Source organism: Bactrocera neohumeralis, chromosome 2 (assembly GCF_024586455.1).
Source record: "Bactrocera neohumeralis isolate Rockhampton chromosome 2, APGP_CSIRO_Bneo_wtdbg2-racon-allhic-juicebox.fasta_v2, whole genome shotgun sequence".
Classification (NCBI taxonomy): domain Eukaryota; kingdom Metazoa; phylum Arthropoda; class Insecta; order Diptera; family Tephritidae; genus Bactrocera; species Bactrocera neohumeralis.
The window spans coordinates 65,003,659-65,022,773 of record NC_065919.1 but is presented as its reverse complement, the minus strand read 5'-3'; the positions used below and the strand labels follow the sequence as shown (position 1 = coordinate 65,022,773).

Below are 19,115 nucleotides of genomic sequence, written 5' to 3'. Positions count from 1 at the left end.
GCAGACAATTTCAGTTTTATTGTTTTTGTTTATATATTTCGCTTAATTATTGATTTGTTGCTGTTATTATTTTTATTATTTTTTTTTTGCTATTTGACTATTGGTTTCAGTCGACCGATTACAACATTCTTGATTATATACGTTTATGTATACACATATATGTTGTCAATAGATATATATGTTAAAGAAAAGGGTGATCCATTTCGGGGTTACCTACCTTTTTAAAGAAAAAACATAGAAACTTCAACTTCAATACTTTGACATTTATTTTTTGAAGATTAAGTATCTCTTTCGAATGTTGGCCGCGGCTACGTCTCAGATGGTTCATCCGTTGAGTCCAATTTTCGATGACTCGCTCGAGCTGTTCGACTTGTAACTGGCGAATGACACGCGTGACGTTTTGTTCCAAGACTTGAATCGAAGCGGGATTGTTCGCAGAGAGTTTAGACTTTACATATCTCCAGAGGAAAAAGTCTAACGGTGTGATATCAGACGATCTTGGTGGCCAATAGACAAAAACGTGAAATTATCTGCTCACCGAAGTGTTTTTTTTAATAAATCCTTTGTTTGATGTGGGAAATGGTGCCGTCTCGTTAAAACCAAATGTCGCCGGCAAAGTTCACCATAGGTCACCATAACCGGTTACGTTCTCACCTGCATCATTTTTGAGAAAATATGGACCGATGATTTGACGGGCCCACAAACCATACTAAAACGTTTTTTTTTCTCGATGAAATGGCAGCTCTTAAATCTCTTTACGTTGCTCTTCATCCCAAATGCGACAATTTTGCTTTTTACATACCCATTGAACCAGAAATGGCCTTCATCGCTGAACAACATAAAACGTCGGATCTTCATGGAACTTTTCAAGAGCCCATAGATCGAAGCGATGTCGCTTAGGAAGGTCGAACGGCTAAAGTTCTCGACATAAAATGCCATAATAATAAATGACATAAAGTCGTTCCATACGTCAGTCCGAGTTGCTGCGAACAGTGCCGAGTCGACTCTCCACGGTCTTTGTGTAGACTCTAAGCAAAGGCTATATTTTCTTCTGTACTTGTTGGAGATGGTTTATTCGGCCGAATTTTATCCAGTAATGAATGTTAGGTCTCATTCTTTACAGAACTTAAATTTTCGTAATAAAGTTGAACGATTTGTAAACGTTGTTCAGGCGTATAGTAAGTCTTTCCTTGATGAAATGCCAAACAATACTGAACAAAAATAACATGACAGCTTGACACGACTCACGCGTGATCTTTTAAAAAAAGTTTCTCCACTTGAATCACCCATTATATAGAGACACATTGCTGCATGCCCCATTACTTGCCGCTAATTTATACCAGTTTTATCTATCTTTTTCTCGATTTTCGCAACGTCTAACCCCCATGTCCGCCGCCAGAAAGTCATCCGTTGTCAACGCAACTGCGCGCATAGCTTCTGCGCACAAGCAACTCTTGCGCACGGCAAGCATTAAGCACAAAGCAAATAGTATTTACAAATCGTGTCCACATTTTTCATTTGATTTACTACATTAGTATTTACCGTTTGATTCTCGAATCTTGTTTACTTCTGCTCAAAAGCCACTGACCGATATTCTTAGAAGTATTTTGTTGTTGGTGTGTGACAAAGAGGGAAATGACTTGGAAAAATTACAACAATATTGCAGCTTTGCACAATAATGACAACAATATAAGATATACATATATATATATATAAAATATCTACGTATCTATGTGTGTAGATATGCTTAAATATATATTCAAAGACTCATTTGTATTAACGCATGGGGTACAATGCACAATCGTCTGAGTTTTGAGTTAATTCAGCAATTTCTCTCAACATAGTCTCCTCATAGCTTGATGGACTAAGCTCAGAAATGCTTTAACTTCTTTAAATCGTCAGAAAAATACATTATCTGGAAGTCTTCAAAGTAGTGGCGGCGATAATCTCCCTCTCAGCCAAAACTTCTGCTCGCGACTGATTTTCCAAACAGCTATACGGTCCGATATTGGTAATAGATATTGGCTATAGTGATCCGAAATTGGTAATTCCGACAAATGAGCGGCTCTTAGGGAAAACAGAACGTGAGCAAAATTTCAGACAGATAACTCAAAAACTGAGGGACGACGGACTAATAGTCACACATCGGTCTAAATCGATTCAAAAAAATATCCCATATTATCAAAAAAACTACGCAAATACCTTCAAATCTTCCAAAAATAGAAAATAAACTATTTATATACGCCAATGCCAATTGGCTTTGAACAGCTGACATACAACTTCTTATCTTCCTTCAAAATCCCAAAACTCCCAAAATTTATGCAAATAATACCAACAACAAGCCATGCCAAATACCACTTCGTTGGCAAATATTTCCTTTTCTGGTTTTTGCCTTGCACGCCATTTCCTTTATTTTCGTGTGAGCATGGCTGTCATGTTGCAAGTGCACTCCAGCCACTGTGCAGCACATAACGCAGCCATAATAACTGCGCTCGCGTGTTGTACTGTTAGAGTGAACCCCACGAAGTGAACAAATCAGAAAATAAATATTTTTACTTTTTATTTATTTATTGTTTTTTTTTTGCAACATCAAATTGTCTCAAATCGCAATGCCAACGAGCAGTGCAACACATGGCATGTAGCAACTGTTTGCGGCTGCTTCGAATGCCGTTAGACGATTTGCAATAACTTGGTCATTCTATTCCAGTTTGGCAGTCAAGTGCTTTCGTCCAACACAAATTCGCTTTCAGTTGCACGCCTACCGAGCCCCAGGCACGAGCGCTTGCAACAACACCAATTGTAATAGAGCAACAACAACAACACTAGAACTGAGCTACCGCAAATGGCAACATTCAGCTGCAAATATTGCTGAATTGCTATTAAGTTGTTGCTGTTTTATTTTTTTTTTTAGTTTTTTACAATGTTGTTGTTTATATTGTCTTTCCTTTTTGGCTTGCAATTTATCGGTAGCGTGCAATCGTCGTACCATTGGCGATTGTAGCACATTGTTGCTGTTTGGGGGCACAATCGTCGTTGCTACCACTATTGCATTGCCTGAGAATTTTGCAGTTGTTGCCATAGTGGTTGCAGTTGCTACAGTAGTGGTTGCTGCCGTTGCGTGCTAATCGATATTTGTTGTTACTGCTTTTTTTTATGCAACAAAAACGGGTATATTTCGGTTTTACTTGTCGTTGCTGCTGCTGCAGTTGCCGCCGTCTTGCATGGCTGGTCAGCGATTGCTTTGTAGGTCACACTCAGACACACATACACACAAACAAAGATACGCGCTTACGAAGGCGCTCTCGCTTTCAGTGGCAACACAGCTTAAATGCACCGCTAGCCAAGTGGCATGAAGGTTCATTACAAGCAAACTCAAACGCTGCTGCAACTCTACAGATTTATATACCGGAACATATATGTGTGTGTGTGTATGTATGTGAGTATGCGTTGCTTACAATTTGCGTTACAAGCAATTACTATTTTATTGCGCTCATGTTGTTTATATTGCCATTTAACACTTGCACGCGAAACTTATTTATATAAATATATGTGTATATATGTCTGTATATAGAAGTGACTAATAAATATGTACTTGTTCTAAATTGCTTTGTACTAGAAGAGAAAAGCGCGCTAATTGCTCTCAAAAATGCATTTAAATGTTACCAATTTTGCAATAGAATAACAATAAAATTGTTGTTGTCTTGTATTCTAACCATAATTTTTATGATTAATTTATTTGTAAAAATAATTCTAAAACATTTACACAAAATATTATTTAATGCACGCTTTGTGTATATAATGCATAATGCCAAATGCCTGCACGCATATAAAAGACAAAAGAAACGAACTCGCTTGTGAGGCAAGCGACGACTGATGTGTGCTCTTATTGAAGAACAAATAGTAAAGTATATTATTAGATTATAAAAAATTACTTATTTGTATTGGATATTGTAGAAAATAGTTTGTGAATATAGGTATTAGATAAACGTTTGGCTGTAAGAAGAATCAATTTATGAGTTAAACTCGAATGTGTATGTTGGATAAAATAGCGAGTAAATAGTTATTCAAAATACAGAGCCGATTAAAAGTAATTTAAAATACTTCAGATATATACTGACCCAAAAACAAGAAAAACTGTTAAATTCGCTTGCACCGAAGCTATAATACCCTTCACAAATACAAAAAACTCCTTACAAGAACTTTGTTTGGTAAGTTTGTATGCCATCTATATGCAAAAGCGACTCGATTTCTGCAAAAATTGTACTATTATCTTAGGCAATAGCTGATGCCAAATTTCATGAAGATATCTTGTCAAATGAAAAGTTTTCCACACAAGCACTTGATTCCGATATTTCAGTTTAAATGGCAACTATATGCAAAAGGGCCTCGATCTGAGCAATTTCTTCGGAGATTGTACCGTTGCTTTGGACAATAATCCATGCCAAATTGCGTGATGATATCTTGTCAAATGAAAAAGTTTTCCAAACAAGCATTTCATTACGTACGTTCAGTTTGTTTGGTAGCAACACGCTACAATGGTTCTAAACCGGCCGTTCCGACAAATGAGAATGTTTCTGACAGAAGTAGTTACCAACTTTGTTTAGCTCAATATCCATATTGTAATACGAGTATTGTATATATTAGACAAACTTTATATTGTACAAAAACTTTTAAGAAGGTGGCAACTCTGTGTGAAAATGTTTTATATACGTCAGATATAACTTTTAAACCTTTTTGGATTGTCAGCCCAATTATAATATTTTTCAATTTAATACAGTGCAAAAACTATTACAAAGTGGCAACTCCGCCAAAAACTAGTATTTGGAATAAACTTTCATGTAACACATTATTCAACTATTAAAAATTTAAAAGATAATTTTAAATTTTGTAACAAAAATTATTTTCAACGATAAGCTTTTTTCAACTAAGTCCATGTGTACTTCTCTATCTTAAAATTTATTTATTTGGGACGAAGGCCTAAGCAGCCAGTTTTCCTTTGTTTTTCTATTATGTCTGAAAATTTATTTACAGATCATATTAAAATGAAATAGAAAATAAATTAACAAATTAATAAATAAATTTTATATACATATATACATATATGATTGTCTATTATTTTTTTCTTTAAAAATGTGATCATCATTAAAATAATTTTTTATAAAGCTATAAAGCAGCACAGCAGAAACTCCTTAAATTTCTCATTTATAAAATTTTTTGGCTTTATATATATCCTTGTGTACCGCATTGAGAAATCGCTAGAGATTTTGTTTCTTTCGTGCCTTATTTAATAAGGAAAATGAGCAGATAGAAAATATTGACATTACATATTTTCAATGTCTTAAAATTTTCTCGCTGAGGAAACTCGAAACCTAAATTAAATGCCATAAATTCTGATGTTTAACTCAATATGCATGGCAGGCATTTCTGTAGAGGGATATTTCGTAGTAGAAAGCATTATATCAAAACGAATGTAGAATTTCAAAGGTTACAGCTCACATAACTTGCTCTTTGAGGTTTCTTAAAAATTTAGGTGAATTCATAAAAAGGAGTTCAGAAGTGGTTCGCTAAAAAAGTATAAAATCCCGGAGAATGCCATATGTTGGCGGACAGTGATTACAGACACTTATTAGCATTTTATTCTTTTTCTGAAATTCTCAGTATTTACGAAAAAAGGATCTAATAAGTGTATGATGACTACTTCATTTGCTTTATTGTCTTTTCCTAAAACTTTTGAAATAGTTCTATTGTTACATATAAAGTTGCAGCTTCTTCAAAAAAAACCGTTGGCTTGATTTTATGTTCCATTATCACACCCTCCAAATCCTTTCTGTTCTCACTTTATTTTAAGGTTTCCAAAAATGGTTTATATTGACTTAAGTGATCATAAATAGTTTCACAATTGAAGTATTGATATACTTTCAAGCAGATTAATTTATGCTCATATTATTTTCTACTTAAATGCTTTTGTCTTTAACTATTTGTACTTTTAACATATTTTGCATTATCCTCAGAATTTTCAAAATTTTTATACAAATTTTAAATGAACTAAAAAATGCATAAAAATGTTACTTTTCTCTGAAAACATAGCTCCATAACATTAATATGTCTAAAATAAATAAATTTAGTAAAAGTTCATTCAAAAATTGGACCGCTTCAAAGTTAATAAATTTGCTTTAAAAAATGTTTACATGATTAAATATATAACTTGATCGTTAAATGTGGCTACATTCCAAAGTATATTATATAGTGATTCAAAAAAAAAGTATTAAACTTACGTATGCTTCCAATAAGTTAACTGAGTAGAAGCTCGGCCGAAAATTAAATCACTTCGAAGTTAGTAAATTTGTTATTGTTTAGCTGAAATATGAAAAATTGCTTAAATGAATATTTGTAAAACAAACTTAAATTAAATTTCCTCGTTAAATGTGTCTTGGCCTAAAATTTTCCCGAGAATTTTAAGTAATAATTCATAAAAAATAATTAAACTGCAGCAGGTGCACTGTAGAAAAAAGACATAAAAATGCTGCTGAAACTATTTTTGTTTTCAAATAACTCAAGCTGCTGACTGGCATAAATATTTCGGCTAATTAAAACAAGTCCATAAAAAATTATAGCACACGTATATGAATGCTAAGGAGCAAGTCATTGACTTGTGGCACTCGAATGGACTTTGGCATATTTCAACCAAACAATAACAATAACAATAGCACTACACACATAGTTTAGTTCAAGAAAAAAATTGTAATAATAATAAAACTAACCTTTAAACAGACTCATGATATGTGAAAAAATTCCAGCCGCGCAATAAAAAAATATTTTGATATTACTTTTGTCAAAATTGTTGTTAAAAATGCTACGTATATTACATATACATATAGTATATGTAAAAGCAAAACTATCAAATAATGGCAATTCTATCAAGCGCTTAATCAAGATATCTGTCGGTATTTTTCTTACAGTAATTACTCAAAACAATTTGAACGCATTACACCACGCACACATGCACATACACCAACATATATTTGTATATACGTACCATACACTAATATATATATATAGATTGTTGATCACCCACATGAATGAGTGCTCACAGCGGCATCAAAGTCATGCGAATGACGCGGCACAGCGTTTCAATGGCGTCGCTGCACGCCTTCGCATACGTCACGCTCTTGTAGTTGTTGCCAGCGTATCTGTACTCGCTTTTGGCGTATCATTGATTTTACGGCTGTCATTGGTACTTGCCACACGCCGCGCTGCCACCAGCTGTCAGCATAATTTCTGTGTTGACAAGCTTAATAATCATTCAATTTGCTGTCACTAAAAATGATTTTGCATAGACAAAATGTGTTGAGTGAGTCAAGTGGTTTTTCGTAACTCAGGGCTTAATTGTTTTTTGTTTGTACAAGAACTATTCAGTGACAAAAAAGTGAGAAAAAATCACTCTTAGAGGTTATATTGCCTCAATGTTGGACTTTGGGAAAATATTTTCAGTGGCTAAAATTATAAAAAGAACGCCAAAAGCACAGATAAATTCAAGTTTATCCAGATGGTTAAGAGGTATGAAATTGCGAGAACTAATTTTGCCCACCATATACTCGTATATGGAGCATGTGGCCACAGTTAAAAAGCTTTCGTAGTTAAGAGTTTTAAGAAATTTTAATTTTAAATTATTTATTTTAATTTAAGTGTTACATAACATATAATATGTATTCAAAAGATTTCATGATGACTTCTATACTACTAAATTTTATAAAAATATCTTTTCATAAGGGTCCAGAGTCCAAAGTCCCAAATTGCAGAAAATTCAGTTTCAGCACTCTCTGGCATTGATAGCCACTTTTCAAAAAAGATGACCTAATAACGCTACAATATTAATATCTGTGCAAATGTCGTATTAAATGAGTATACCTGTATGTATAGTGAAACCAGGAACAAAGGGATGCCCAATTTATTCCAGTGTGAGAGCGCCTCAAAATTTGCGTTTTTTCTAACATTTTGCGTTGTAGCCAGGTCCCTCCGTTCACATTTATTTTTGGTAGAATTTAAATCAGGTCATTTCAAGCGTTCTAATTGTGAAGCCTCATAATCTACTTCATTCAATCAACTGTCAAAGTCGGGTAGGTGAGTTGCTCTCTCTGACAGGAGAGTTGAGCATCTATTTATCTCTGGTGAAACTAACTGGGTTCTATGACGATTTTGCTAATGATTCGAAAATTGGCAACCAACAAAAAAACATTAACTTTGGCTACATCGAAACTATAATATCGTCCACAGGTGCATTTTTTATAGTATAAAATGGTATAAGAAGCTATTTGTCTTGTTCGGTCAGTTTGTATGTCAGCTATATGCTATGGTGGTCCGATATCGAATATTTCGATATTTGCGCAAATTCTTGGGGAGAAAAGGACGTTTGCAATATTTTAGATCGATATCTCAAACAAAAAAAAAACAGACAAGATAGCCTGCATAAAGTAATGAGTTTTGCCTGTGGCTGCTGAACTGGATTTTTTTAGATTTAAGGGGAATTGCAGATAGAAGAACATGGTTAAACCGATGCAGCTCATCACGCTGTATAACCCATCAGCAACATATACATATATACTTTATTGGGTGTTTTTGATACTTCCTTCTGGATGTTTAAAACTTTCTGACCAACCATAAACGAAAAGTACTCTCACCACGAAAATCATTTAAAAGATATATTCTCATCCAAAGCTTGAATTTATTCAATTTTGTAATGGCATAAACCTTAATCTGAAGAATGCGCTAGTTGAAATCAGCAAAAGATTTTTTAGTGTTTTTTACTTTTCACATTTTTCTGTCTTTGCTGGTTAAAATTCAAATATTTGCGAGCGAAACTCAAATATCACCGGACTTGGGCATCGTTACCTTCATTTTATTTTTGTATTAGGCTGATATATGCAAACACTATTACAAGTTTTTTAGGAAATATTGTAATTTGTGATTGAGTAGTTGATCTCTCATTTCGTATACAACCAAGTTAGCTAGAATTGTCGTTGGAATAAATGTTCAATTTATTGAAGAAAGTTATGTAACTCTGGAAAATGGTAAATCCACAATTAGATAATAACTGTAATATTAGGTATATTCATTGAACTAGTTTTATATGCATGTATGCGTATTTCTTAAAGAAAAAATGTATATGTAAATACGTAATAATAGTAAATATTGACAATTAGGAGAGTAATAACTCAATCAAATAATTACTCCCTCATTAGCACATATTCATATTCATTTTTTATATATATAGAGGTATATCAATTAAGTTGTAATGGAAAGTATATAAAATAATTTCGCAATTAGAATATTTTATAAATGATAATTGGCTAGCGACACACAGCGTCATCATGCTGGTTAGCTTAAAAATCATTAACGGCAAACATAGTTGGCGCCAAGCAAGCTGCAATACACTCCCGGCAACCACTGTGGCGGCAACAACAGTGCCTTCAGCGCAACTGCAAGAATTTTTTGCAACTCACTTTTGGTTTTTGTTCTTGTTCTTGTATGTATGACTTAGCAAAAAGCTGCTGCGAAGTTCTTTGAACATTTTCTCAACAAACTGGTTAAAGTACCGTGAATAAGTACAAATGTAGGTAATTGTAATGCATACACATATTTATACATACATGTTTATGAGTAAGTAGTGGAGTACTTGATAACGTCCTTCGCAAGAATGCCGTTAGATTGGTTGCTGTGCATATTGAGATTTCTTTCTAAAGCCCTTATTTTTACTTGAGCGCAAAGATATTAATGAAAATTTAGCTACGTCATTTTAGTATTACAAGCCAAACTGTTTTTCGTTTTTGTTGTTTTGACTACAAATGTTCGTATTCGTATTGTATTGTTGTATTTATTACAGACTTTTAATTTTTTGCTTAGATATACAATGATGCTGTACTTTTTTGTGTAAAATTATTACATAGACATTCGTTCATTAACAAAAATTTGGTATAACCTCGTAGTTTAATGTACTTATTGTGGTTCAATGGATTCCCATGGTGTTAATTTGAAAACAAAGTGAATAATTATATATTTTTGTTAGGTTTTAAGGCCTCAGTATTGTAAAATATCATATCAGTACAAATGTGGATCCACTCATTACTTCTTAACCAAGCACATCAATGAACATTTTGTTATATCATCTTCTGACTCTCATCTGTACTGTCCACAGAATAGCTGGCTTTATAACATAAGTGTCTGGAAAAAAACTTCGGCTGGTGAATGGCGTATGACACACGTAATGTTTCGCTCCAAGGCTTGAATCGAAGTGCGATTGTCCGCATAGACTTTAGACTTTACATATCTTCACCGCAAAAAGTCTAACGGTGTGATATTACAAGATCTTGATGGTCAATTGACCAGCCCGAAACGTGAAATTATCTGCTCATCAAAGTGTTCTCTCAATAAATTTGTAAGACTACATTTTGAACAAAATAGCGTCTTCGCAAAAAAATTATATTTTTGCGAAAAATGTACACTTCAGAGGGGCTTAAAAATTTGCCATTAATGAAAAATCCCATTTTCTATCATTACCTGACAAGTACGAGTTATGTTCCAGAAATAACGGGTATTTTAGTTGAAAAAATATTTATGCATCCACAGTCAATATTATTCATAGAGGAAAACGCATTTTTCCAATCGTCGAAAGACTTCACAAACTCGAGTTTTGCGATAGCCTTTAGCTCTCTCTTTATTTTTGGAAATGGGAAAAAGTTACACGGAGCTATGCCTGGAGAATTTTGAGGCAGAGACAACTTTGCACTATTATGTTTAGCCAAGAACTCATAAAATAACAACGAAGCGCAAGCTTTTTACAAACGAAACGAAAGTCGCCCAGCGCATAAAACCATGTCTCACTTAAGCGGCTGTTACAGTAAGCAATGAATACAGCTGAAAATTTTACCAGTGCAGCTGCTTTGAAAAAATTATCACCATCTTTGAAATCAGCAGTCCTCGAAAAACGCGATTTTACTAAGTTCAAAATTTCGTGCAAAATACAATCATATTTCCGAAACTATTTGCCATATTATCTTCTCCTTAAATATATGTATATTCTATATATACATTGTGACAAAAAAGTACCCGGAAATTGCAAAATAAATGAAAATTATTTAATTATTCATCAATATTTAATTTGTTGCCATCAAAGTAATCCCCGCCAGCTATAATACAGCGATGCCAATGATTTTTTCAGTCCTTGAAATACTTTTCATATAAGCACTTTTTGGGATGGGCTTCAGCTCGTTCAGCGAATTTTGTGATATCTCTTCGATCTACGGAGCGGCAATTTCAGTTTGGCGAACAAGAAAAAATCACACGGAGCCAAATCTGGTGAATACGGTAATTGATCGATGGTATTCATTGCGTTTCTGGCTTTAAATTCAGTCACATTCGTACTCTTTTTAAAAAAAATTCAGCTTTATTGGGACGAGTCTATCAAGAACGCGTTTCATACCCAAAATATCCACCAATCATTCGAACGGACTCGCGAGAGATGTCGAGTTCTCTTGCCATCTCTCTACCAATTGCCTGACGATTTTCAAGCACCAGATTCTTCACTTTTTGAATATTTTCAGCAGTTGAAATGGTCAAAGATTGTCCAAAACAAGGCATGTCTTCAGCGATCTAAATTTTATAACAGCTTATAATTTATATTTATGTATATATATATACTTATAGAGTATCTGAGTTTCACTTTGGGTATTACTAATATCTTGTCAAACTTAATATATGTATGTACCTTGTTCAGGTTATAAAAAACAAGCAAACTAATATTTTTTAAAATTATCAATAAAATTAATCTCTACGTAAGAAAACTGAATCATTCATTGTAGTAAAGCATACAAATAATTTTAAAACATTTCTATGATGAAATAACTATATATCACTTTAAAGCTATCAATCTTACTTTACTACACATTCTAAGTACTACTAGTCACTCTAAATTGCTTCCGGTCAGCACAGATATGAAATCACTCTTCATTGCATTTGTCCCAAAATTATTTATTTTATATCAATACTATTATTATATATCAACACTTTTATGTTTTAAAGATAACCGAACAGTATCGGCCCAAACGTGTCATAATTGTATGCGTCACGTTATAACTGCTATAAATATTGCTGTTATTAATTGCTTGTTTGCTTTAGCCAGCAGAACCTTGACCGCGCACTCGGAAGTGCAAAACTTATACTCCAAGCCATGTAGTTTATTATTCAATAACATTTCCTAAACTATGCCAAAGGCAGTCTACAAACTAGTTTCAGCCACAGATCTCGTAATAAGCTAATCACGCGCCATCGTGTTTAATTTCACTTAATAGTTTCGTTTTATTTTCAGGCGACTGTTATGTATAGAATATTAGTTAGTAAAAACACAGTTAACCGATAAGCAAGCAACTTTACAGAAACTAGCTTTTACAGTGGGTAGCATAGAACGTTGAAAGGTTTTAAATAAATATTTAAATTTAGAGTGAGTTTGCTTTATAATTACTCAGAGTATGTTTTGGTGGAAAGTTTTTTTTGTTTAAGTATATTTTTTGAAATTTTTTCAAAATTGTATTTAATTTTTGATTTATCACACATTTATGAGTATATGGAAAATATTTAACTTCCCTCATAGCAGCATGTTTGAGACTACAAGCATCATTTCACTGACTAAAGCAGCAATATGAATTGCGGTAGAGAAATTATTATTCAAATTTAACTAATATTTTTGAAAATAATTAGTTATTCCTCATTAGACACTTAACTACGTTCTTAAAAGCCTTTGCAAATAAGCTAAAAATCGATATGATATCAAAAGACTTAAGACACAAACTTGACGCACAGTGAGTAATTCCTTATTGGATTGTCTTACATATTTGTATACTCTTGCAACATGTTGCTATACAATATAATAGTCTTGTTCGCCTAACGGTTGTTTGTATCACCTAAAAATAATATATAACACCTAAAAATAATATATAACACTATTATTTTTAGGTGATAGGGTTATATCCACTATATATAAGTGATCAGGACGATGAGACGAGTTGAAATACGAGTGATTGTCTGTCTGTACAAGCGTTAGTTTCAGTAAAAATTAAGATATCTTATTGAAAATTGGTACACTATTCCATGACAAACAAGTGAGAACGATTTCGGAGTTGACCACGCCCAAAAAACGCCATTAAACGAAATCTTATAAAGTGCCATAATAAAACCCTAATTTAAGCTATAAAACTGTAATTTTTCACAGGGGATCGCATTAGCAAGGGGCACATGAATGCTAAATTTTTCGAAAAAGTGGCCATGTCCCCGCTTATAAATTTTAAGATAAAACAGTACTTTAAATTTTACCTCCGATAAAGTATGTAAACGATACAAGGTTCCAATTGTACAATGGGCGTAGCAGCGACCTCCTTTAAATGAAATTCTCGTGACTTCCTCGACTGATTTCAACTAAATGCGGTACATTAAAATTTACATTTTTACATTCCTCTTTTACAGTTTTAAAATGCGCGAAATCGGGCTACAACCACACCTACTCCCCAAATAACCCAATTTTTATACCCTGAACAGGGTATTTTAAGTTTGTCACGAAGTTTGTAACAGCCAGAAGGAAGCGTCGGAGACCTATAAAGTATATATATAAATGATCAGTATGTTGAGCTGAGTCGATTTAGCCATGTTTGTCTGTCTGTCCGTCTGTCCGTCTGTCTGTATATATACGAACTAGTCCCTCAGTTATTAAGATATCGTTTTGAGATTTTGCAAACGTTTTCATTTTCTCTTCAAGAAGCTGCTCATTTATCGGAACTGCCGATATCGGACCACTATATAGCTGCCATACAAGCTGAACGATCGGAATCGAGTTCTTGTATGGAAAACTTTCACATTTGGCAATGTATTTTCACAAAACTTGGCGCAGGTTATTTTCTAAGACAAAAATGTAATCTCCGAAAAAATTGTTCAGATCGGATTACTATAGCATATAGCTCCCATACAAAGTGAACACATAGTTACTAAAAGAAATGCACCTGTGAAGGGTATATTAGCTTCGGTGCAGCCGAAGTTAACGTTTTTTCTTGTTTTAAATTTCGTTTGAAATTTTCATTTTCCAATATACAAATCAAGAAGCAATTAATATAATGGGATAAAACTTTGCACGAATAATACCTTTAAAGTATGTCACCTTCTAACAAAAAATTGTTCGAATCCAACAAAAACTGTGCAAGCCCCTAGGTATCGAATATTTTGACCCAGTACCTATAGTTGACTTTCGGGTCGATACTACCCCCAACTGCTATATATTACATACATGCAATGATTTTCGTTTGTCTAACAAACCTTATACCGAATTTATCGATCAGTGTATGAGTTATTTATAGTATATGTATGTATGCATAAAGTTGCTTGGATTCCGATACTCTGATTGACGTTTTACACTTTAAGATATTTCTCTGGCTTCGATTAGTGCAAGTTGCAAGAGTATAAATCGGTTTCACCCAAACTTTGTCCTTCCTTACTTGTTTACTATGCTTTCATTACATTTTTGAATATCTCTGGGGACACTTTCACATAACTCCAGAAAAAGGAGTCAGGGGGAATCAAATCTAGAGACATGGGTGACCATTCTGGCTTTGTTGCATGAACTGTGCTAGCGCATAATGACACATAATATTCACAGATATCGATCCATATCGAATGTTGGTTTTGTTTGCAGAAATATCGCAGAAGCTTTATATGTATTGTCTTTTTCGTCACGCAATATTGAAGCAAATTTTTTCAATTTTATATAACGATATAATACAAATATTTTATATATTTCTTCCAATATTAAACAATAAAGTTGCAGTTATTGTTGGAAAATTGCAATAAAAAATACAGGCAAATCTACTCACTTACTGGTGAAACGGAAAAAATAACCCTAAAGTATTTGTTAAATAATGACATAATATAGTTTTCATTCTACCTAAAAAAGTTGTCTTAATTGGAAGCTTTGTAGATCCACACAAAACCGCCCACGGTTATTAAAATAAATATATAAAAATATTAAATAACAATAAATAACTGGGAATTTTTCGAACCCCAACAGTCATTGGAAAAACACGTCGAGTGTTGAACCCAGCTAAATGCTAACTTCCTCGACTGATAATCGCATGATTGTTTAAGCTGCTTAAGCTTTTAACAAACAAATTTCACATAATTAAAACAACATTTAGTTGAACACGCAAATATGGACACGCCATGGACTATACTAATTTAAATTGCAATTTAATTGTTCTAAGCTTTTATTATAAATATAAATATGCTGCTCAGTTTTTGCATGAAAATATTTGTACAGATTAAATGTCAAATGAGTACTGAAAAAAAATTAATAAAAATATTAGATAAATCTACTTCCCAGCAGAGAAAAACTTGCGTGCAATTAGTTTCGGTAGGAATTTTTATGATGTCACGACAACAAAATTGTAAATGTGGAAAAATAAATTGTAGATATATAAATGAAGCTATAGCGCTCAAACCAGCTCAGCTGTATAGTAAGTATATCTTTTGATATTTCTGCCCAGCAAAGTTTGACGAATACAAAGTTCTACAAAGGCTTGTACTTGAATAAAGTTCAAAAAAAGTCCTGAAGATATTCGCTACTCTTATTTTTATTTCAAAAGAGTCATTTTACAGTTTTTAATAAATTAAATTTAAATCTTAACCGAATCTCATTCCTTCCCTACCCTTTCAGGCCCAATTTGTGCTCTGCATCGTGCACACCACCCGCGCTCTCATCAGTTCCCAATGCCAATTCTCGAAATTCATCTCTTCGCTGCTGCTGTTGAACGCCTCCATCTTCTTCTGTCTCTTCATGAACTTCTACATGGCCAGCTACAAGAAATCGCAGAATCAGAAAATGACCATTGCCGCCAAAATGAACGGTGCGCCGCCTGCGCAGAATGGTTGCGCAACGAAAAAGATTATGGAAATGAACAACAACACTATGGACACGATGGATGCTATTGGCTTGTTGACGCTGAAGGAAAAACTGAATTAAGTATGTGAAAACCAAGTGGAGCCAGACTTTCCATGAACCGCTTATTGGCCATAAGTAGCAGACAAATTATGTGTTTTGACAATTTTTTTTTAAAAAGGGGAAATGATAATCGCAAGTACGTAAGATTGACAAGGAATAAGTTTGGAAAGGCTTTGGTTGCTTTAACGAATTAGTTTTATTTTTTTATTATTTTTTTTATTTAAAATTTGAAAAAATGAAGTTCTTACTTGCAGTTAAAAAAAGTTTTCCTCACCAACTACACTGAAAAAAATTAAAAAGACAACTTATAAAAGAATTAATAGGGAAGCTAAATTGTTTGTAAAATCTCGATGTTCAATTTTGAAACTAAAAAAAATTAATTATACAAAACTTTGTTAAATAAAGCTGTCAATAATAGAAGAAAATATTTCCAAAAACACAGAAAGAAGAACAACTAAGTCCAATACACTTTTAGTAGCGAGCGCAGAAGTTAATTAGTTCATCTGATAATTTCAAAAATAGTATATATTTTTTTCTTGCCTGAAAAATTATTAGAGCTTAAAGAAAAGGACTAATATTAGACTTCCTTTCTTTGTGAGCATAGATTATTGCCGTCATTAAAGAACCACGAACTTTATTAGAAAGCATCAACTTTTACTGTCATTGAGCTAGTATCTCATTTAGACAGTATAACTATAAGCAGACCTCTTTGATTGAGCACAACATAGAAAGTGGCGAATCGAACAAACAACTGGCCTAAATATAATAGAGTAGAACAGAAACTATTTACATCAATACTATTAACCGTGCCTCTACTTCTATTGAATTAAATTAATAGCTATATTTAATTTTTTTTAACAAAAGTGCAACGTTCAGGTGATACAAAGTGTCGAATTGAAGTCCTTTAGTCGAGAAAATGGTTAAACATTATGCTATGTTCACATTAATGTTCAGAACTCATTCTAAATTGCTACAAAATAGTTTTGAAAGCAATGTAAAGTGTTTCAAATTCAAAAAAAAAAATAATTTACGAAATTAAGATAAAAGGAAATATGTTCAAGTTTTGATATTGCTGAATAACTGGACGTGTCTACCTATTAGAGGTTCACGCTGCGCAACCAAGCTAGAAATTTATTGACTGGACATTTAAAAAATTGCAATTTTCTTTGTAGCACGTAAAAAAAAAATTTGAGCTTTACATGCTCTTCAAAATATAAAAGAAAAAAACAAAAAAAAAACTCAATAAAGAAGCGATAAAAATCCATTAAAAGTGATTTTGAGTGAGTCCCTAATTGAAAAAATAATCCGGGAAATCACTAGCTTTCCTAAAGAGTGCTGAGTAATTGTTATTGCAACTAGACCACATAACTGACAGTTAAAAGCACGTGAAAGCTCATATGAATGCCAGCCGAGTACAGCACGTTTCGTATTGTATCGGCTTACGTTTGCGAGATCCCGTAAGGGTAACGAGAAACTTCTATAGGCGGCGTGAGAATGGGTACTTGAACGTCAATGCCCCTTTTCTGTTCCAATTATTTCAAATTCATAAATTAAATTTATTTTCTTCAAAAGCAATAAATTGGGCTTTTAAAATAAGAAATCTTCTTGAAGAAAAGACAAAGCTATCAAATTTCATAATCTGAAAATATTAATGTGAACGTAACATAAGCGAAAAGCACAAATTTGAATTATTTTTCATGGCAACGCTTTATTGAATGGAAGTAGATCTGAACTTTACGTGTAAAAAGACTTAATTTGGGCGATTCTAGCAACGTTCGCGACTAATTGATTTTCGAAAATAAACAGAATTCTAAATTAGCAAGCCTTTTCTGGTATAAATATTTTCGAAACCGCAGTAGCAGCAGAAATTAATTAATTAAGAAATTAAAGACAACAACTTAAGCAACTAAATTGTTTTTATTATTATTCCTTTTTTTCTTTTTCATTTATGATTTTTTTTATATTATTATTTTTTATTTTTCTGTGAAATTACTTTTTTTGTTATATTTTTTTTATTTTTTTTTTATTTTTTGAAATTACATTGTATACACACTTTAAGTTAAGTTCAATTATCGTAAATAGTACAACAATTTACTAATATTTGAATTAATTAGGAGTTAAACACAAACAATTACCCTAGAACATATGAAGTGCAAGAAATGAGTATGCATAAAAAATAAAACTAAAATTTATTTATAAATATAAAACAATACATTTATTAACTTAAATGCAATTACAACAAATGTCGCTTTTTTAATACGAAAATCAATAAAACGAGCAATATTCACGCCGAAAAGCAAAGCTACGTTCACAAATCTCTCGCATGCGAGCTAACAGTTGCTCACATAGAGTTCGCATGAGTTATGGGAAACAGTTAAAATTGCTTGCGGCTGAATATTGCATGTAATATATTTTTAAAATAATTTATATCGCTTTGCCTTAAACCAAAAACCGCAAACATACAAATACAAATGCAAACACACACGCACACACATACTCGTAGACACTTTTATAGATTTTCGCCGTGAAGGTGGAAATTTTGCAAACATTTGCATAGAGTTTGTGAAAATCACAAAATGGGTCAATTTTTGCGATCTGCCTTAGCCTTAGTCTTAGCCATTCTATAATATAGTATGTACATACATATGTATATATTAATAATTGTAGTGATTATGTTTGTATGTGAACTACCAATGTAATGAGTAATAAATACTTTAGTAATTAAGAGAAAATATATATTAAGCAGATTTTATGAATGAAAATAATATGTGTAAGCGCTATTGATTATAATGAAATTTATGCAAAAATAAAAAAAGTAAAAAAAAAATTAAATTATAATATATGTAATTAATGATATAAAAAACGATTACTTACATTTATTTGAATTACAAATTGTGTAATAAAAATTTGTATGTATGCTTTTTTTAATATGTAATTTTGTTTATTGTAATTTTAATGAATCTGTGTTTAACTGTTAGCGCAAATCAAAACTGTTTTAATACTTATATATGCATACAATTTAAATAAGTGATATTGATTGTGTTTACTTATTTGCAAATTATTATTTTTATATATTTACTTAGAT

At 32.6% G+C, this 19,115-nt stretch overlaps 1 protein-coding gene across 1 annotated transcript in view; it reads left to right on the top strand.

The window, feature by feature from the left end:
- LOC126760263 (elongation of very long chain fatty acids protein 7) overlaps positions 1–17,927 on the top strand; it is a 50,242-nt gene extending 32,315 nt beyond the window's left edge. Inside the window, exon 6 of the mRNA XM_050475762.1 lies at positions 15,746–17,927. Within this exon, the coding sequence (XP_050331719.1) occupies positions 15,746–16,051 (306 nt within the window). The 3' untranslated portion in view covers positions 16,052–17,927. The remainder of the gene's footprint in view (positions 1–15,745) is intronic.
- Positions 17,928–19,115: the final 1,188 nt, after the last annotated feature.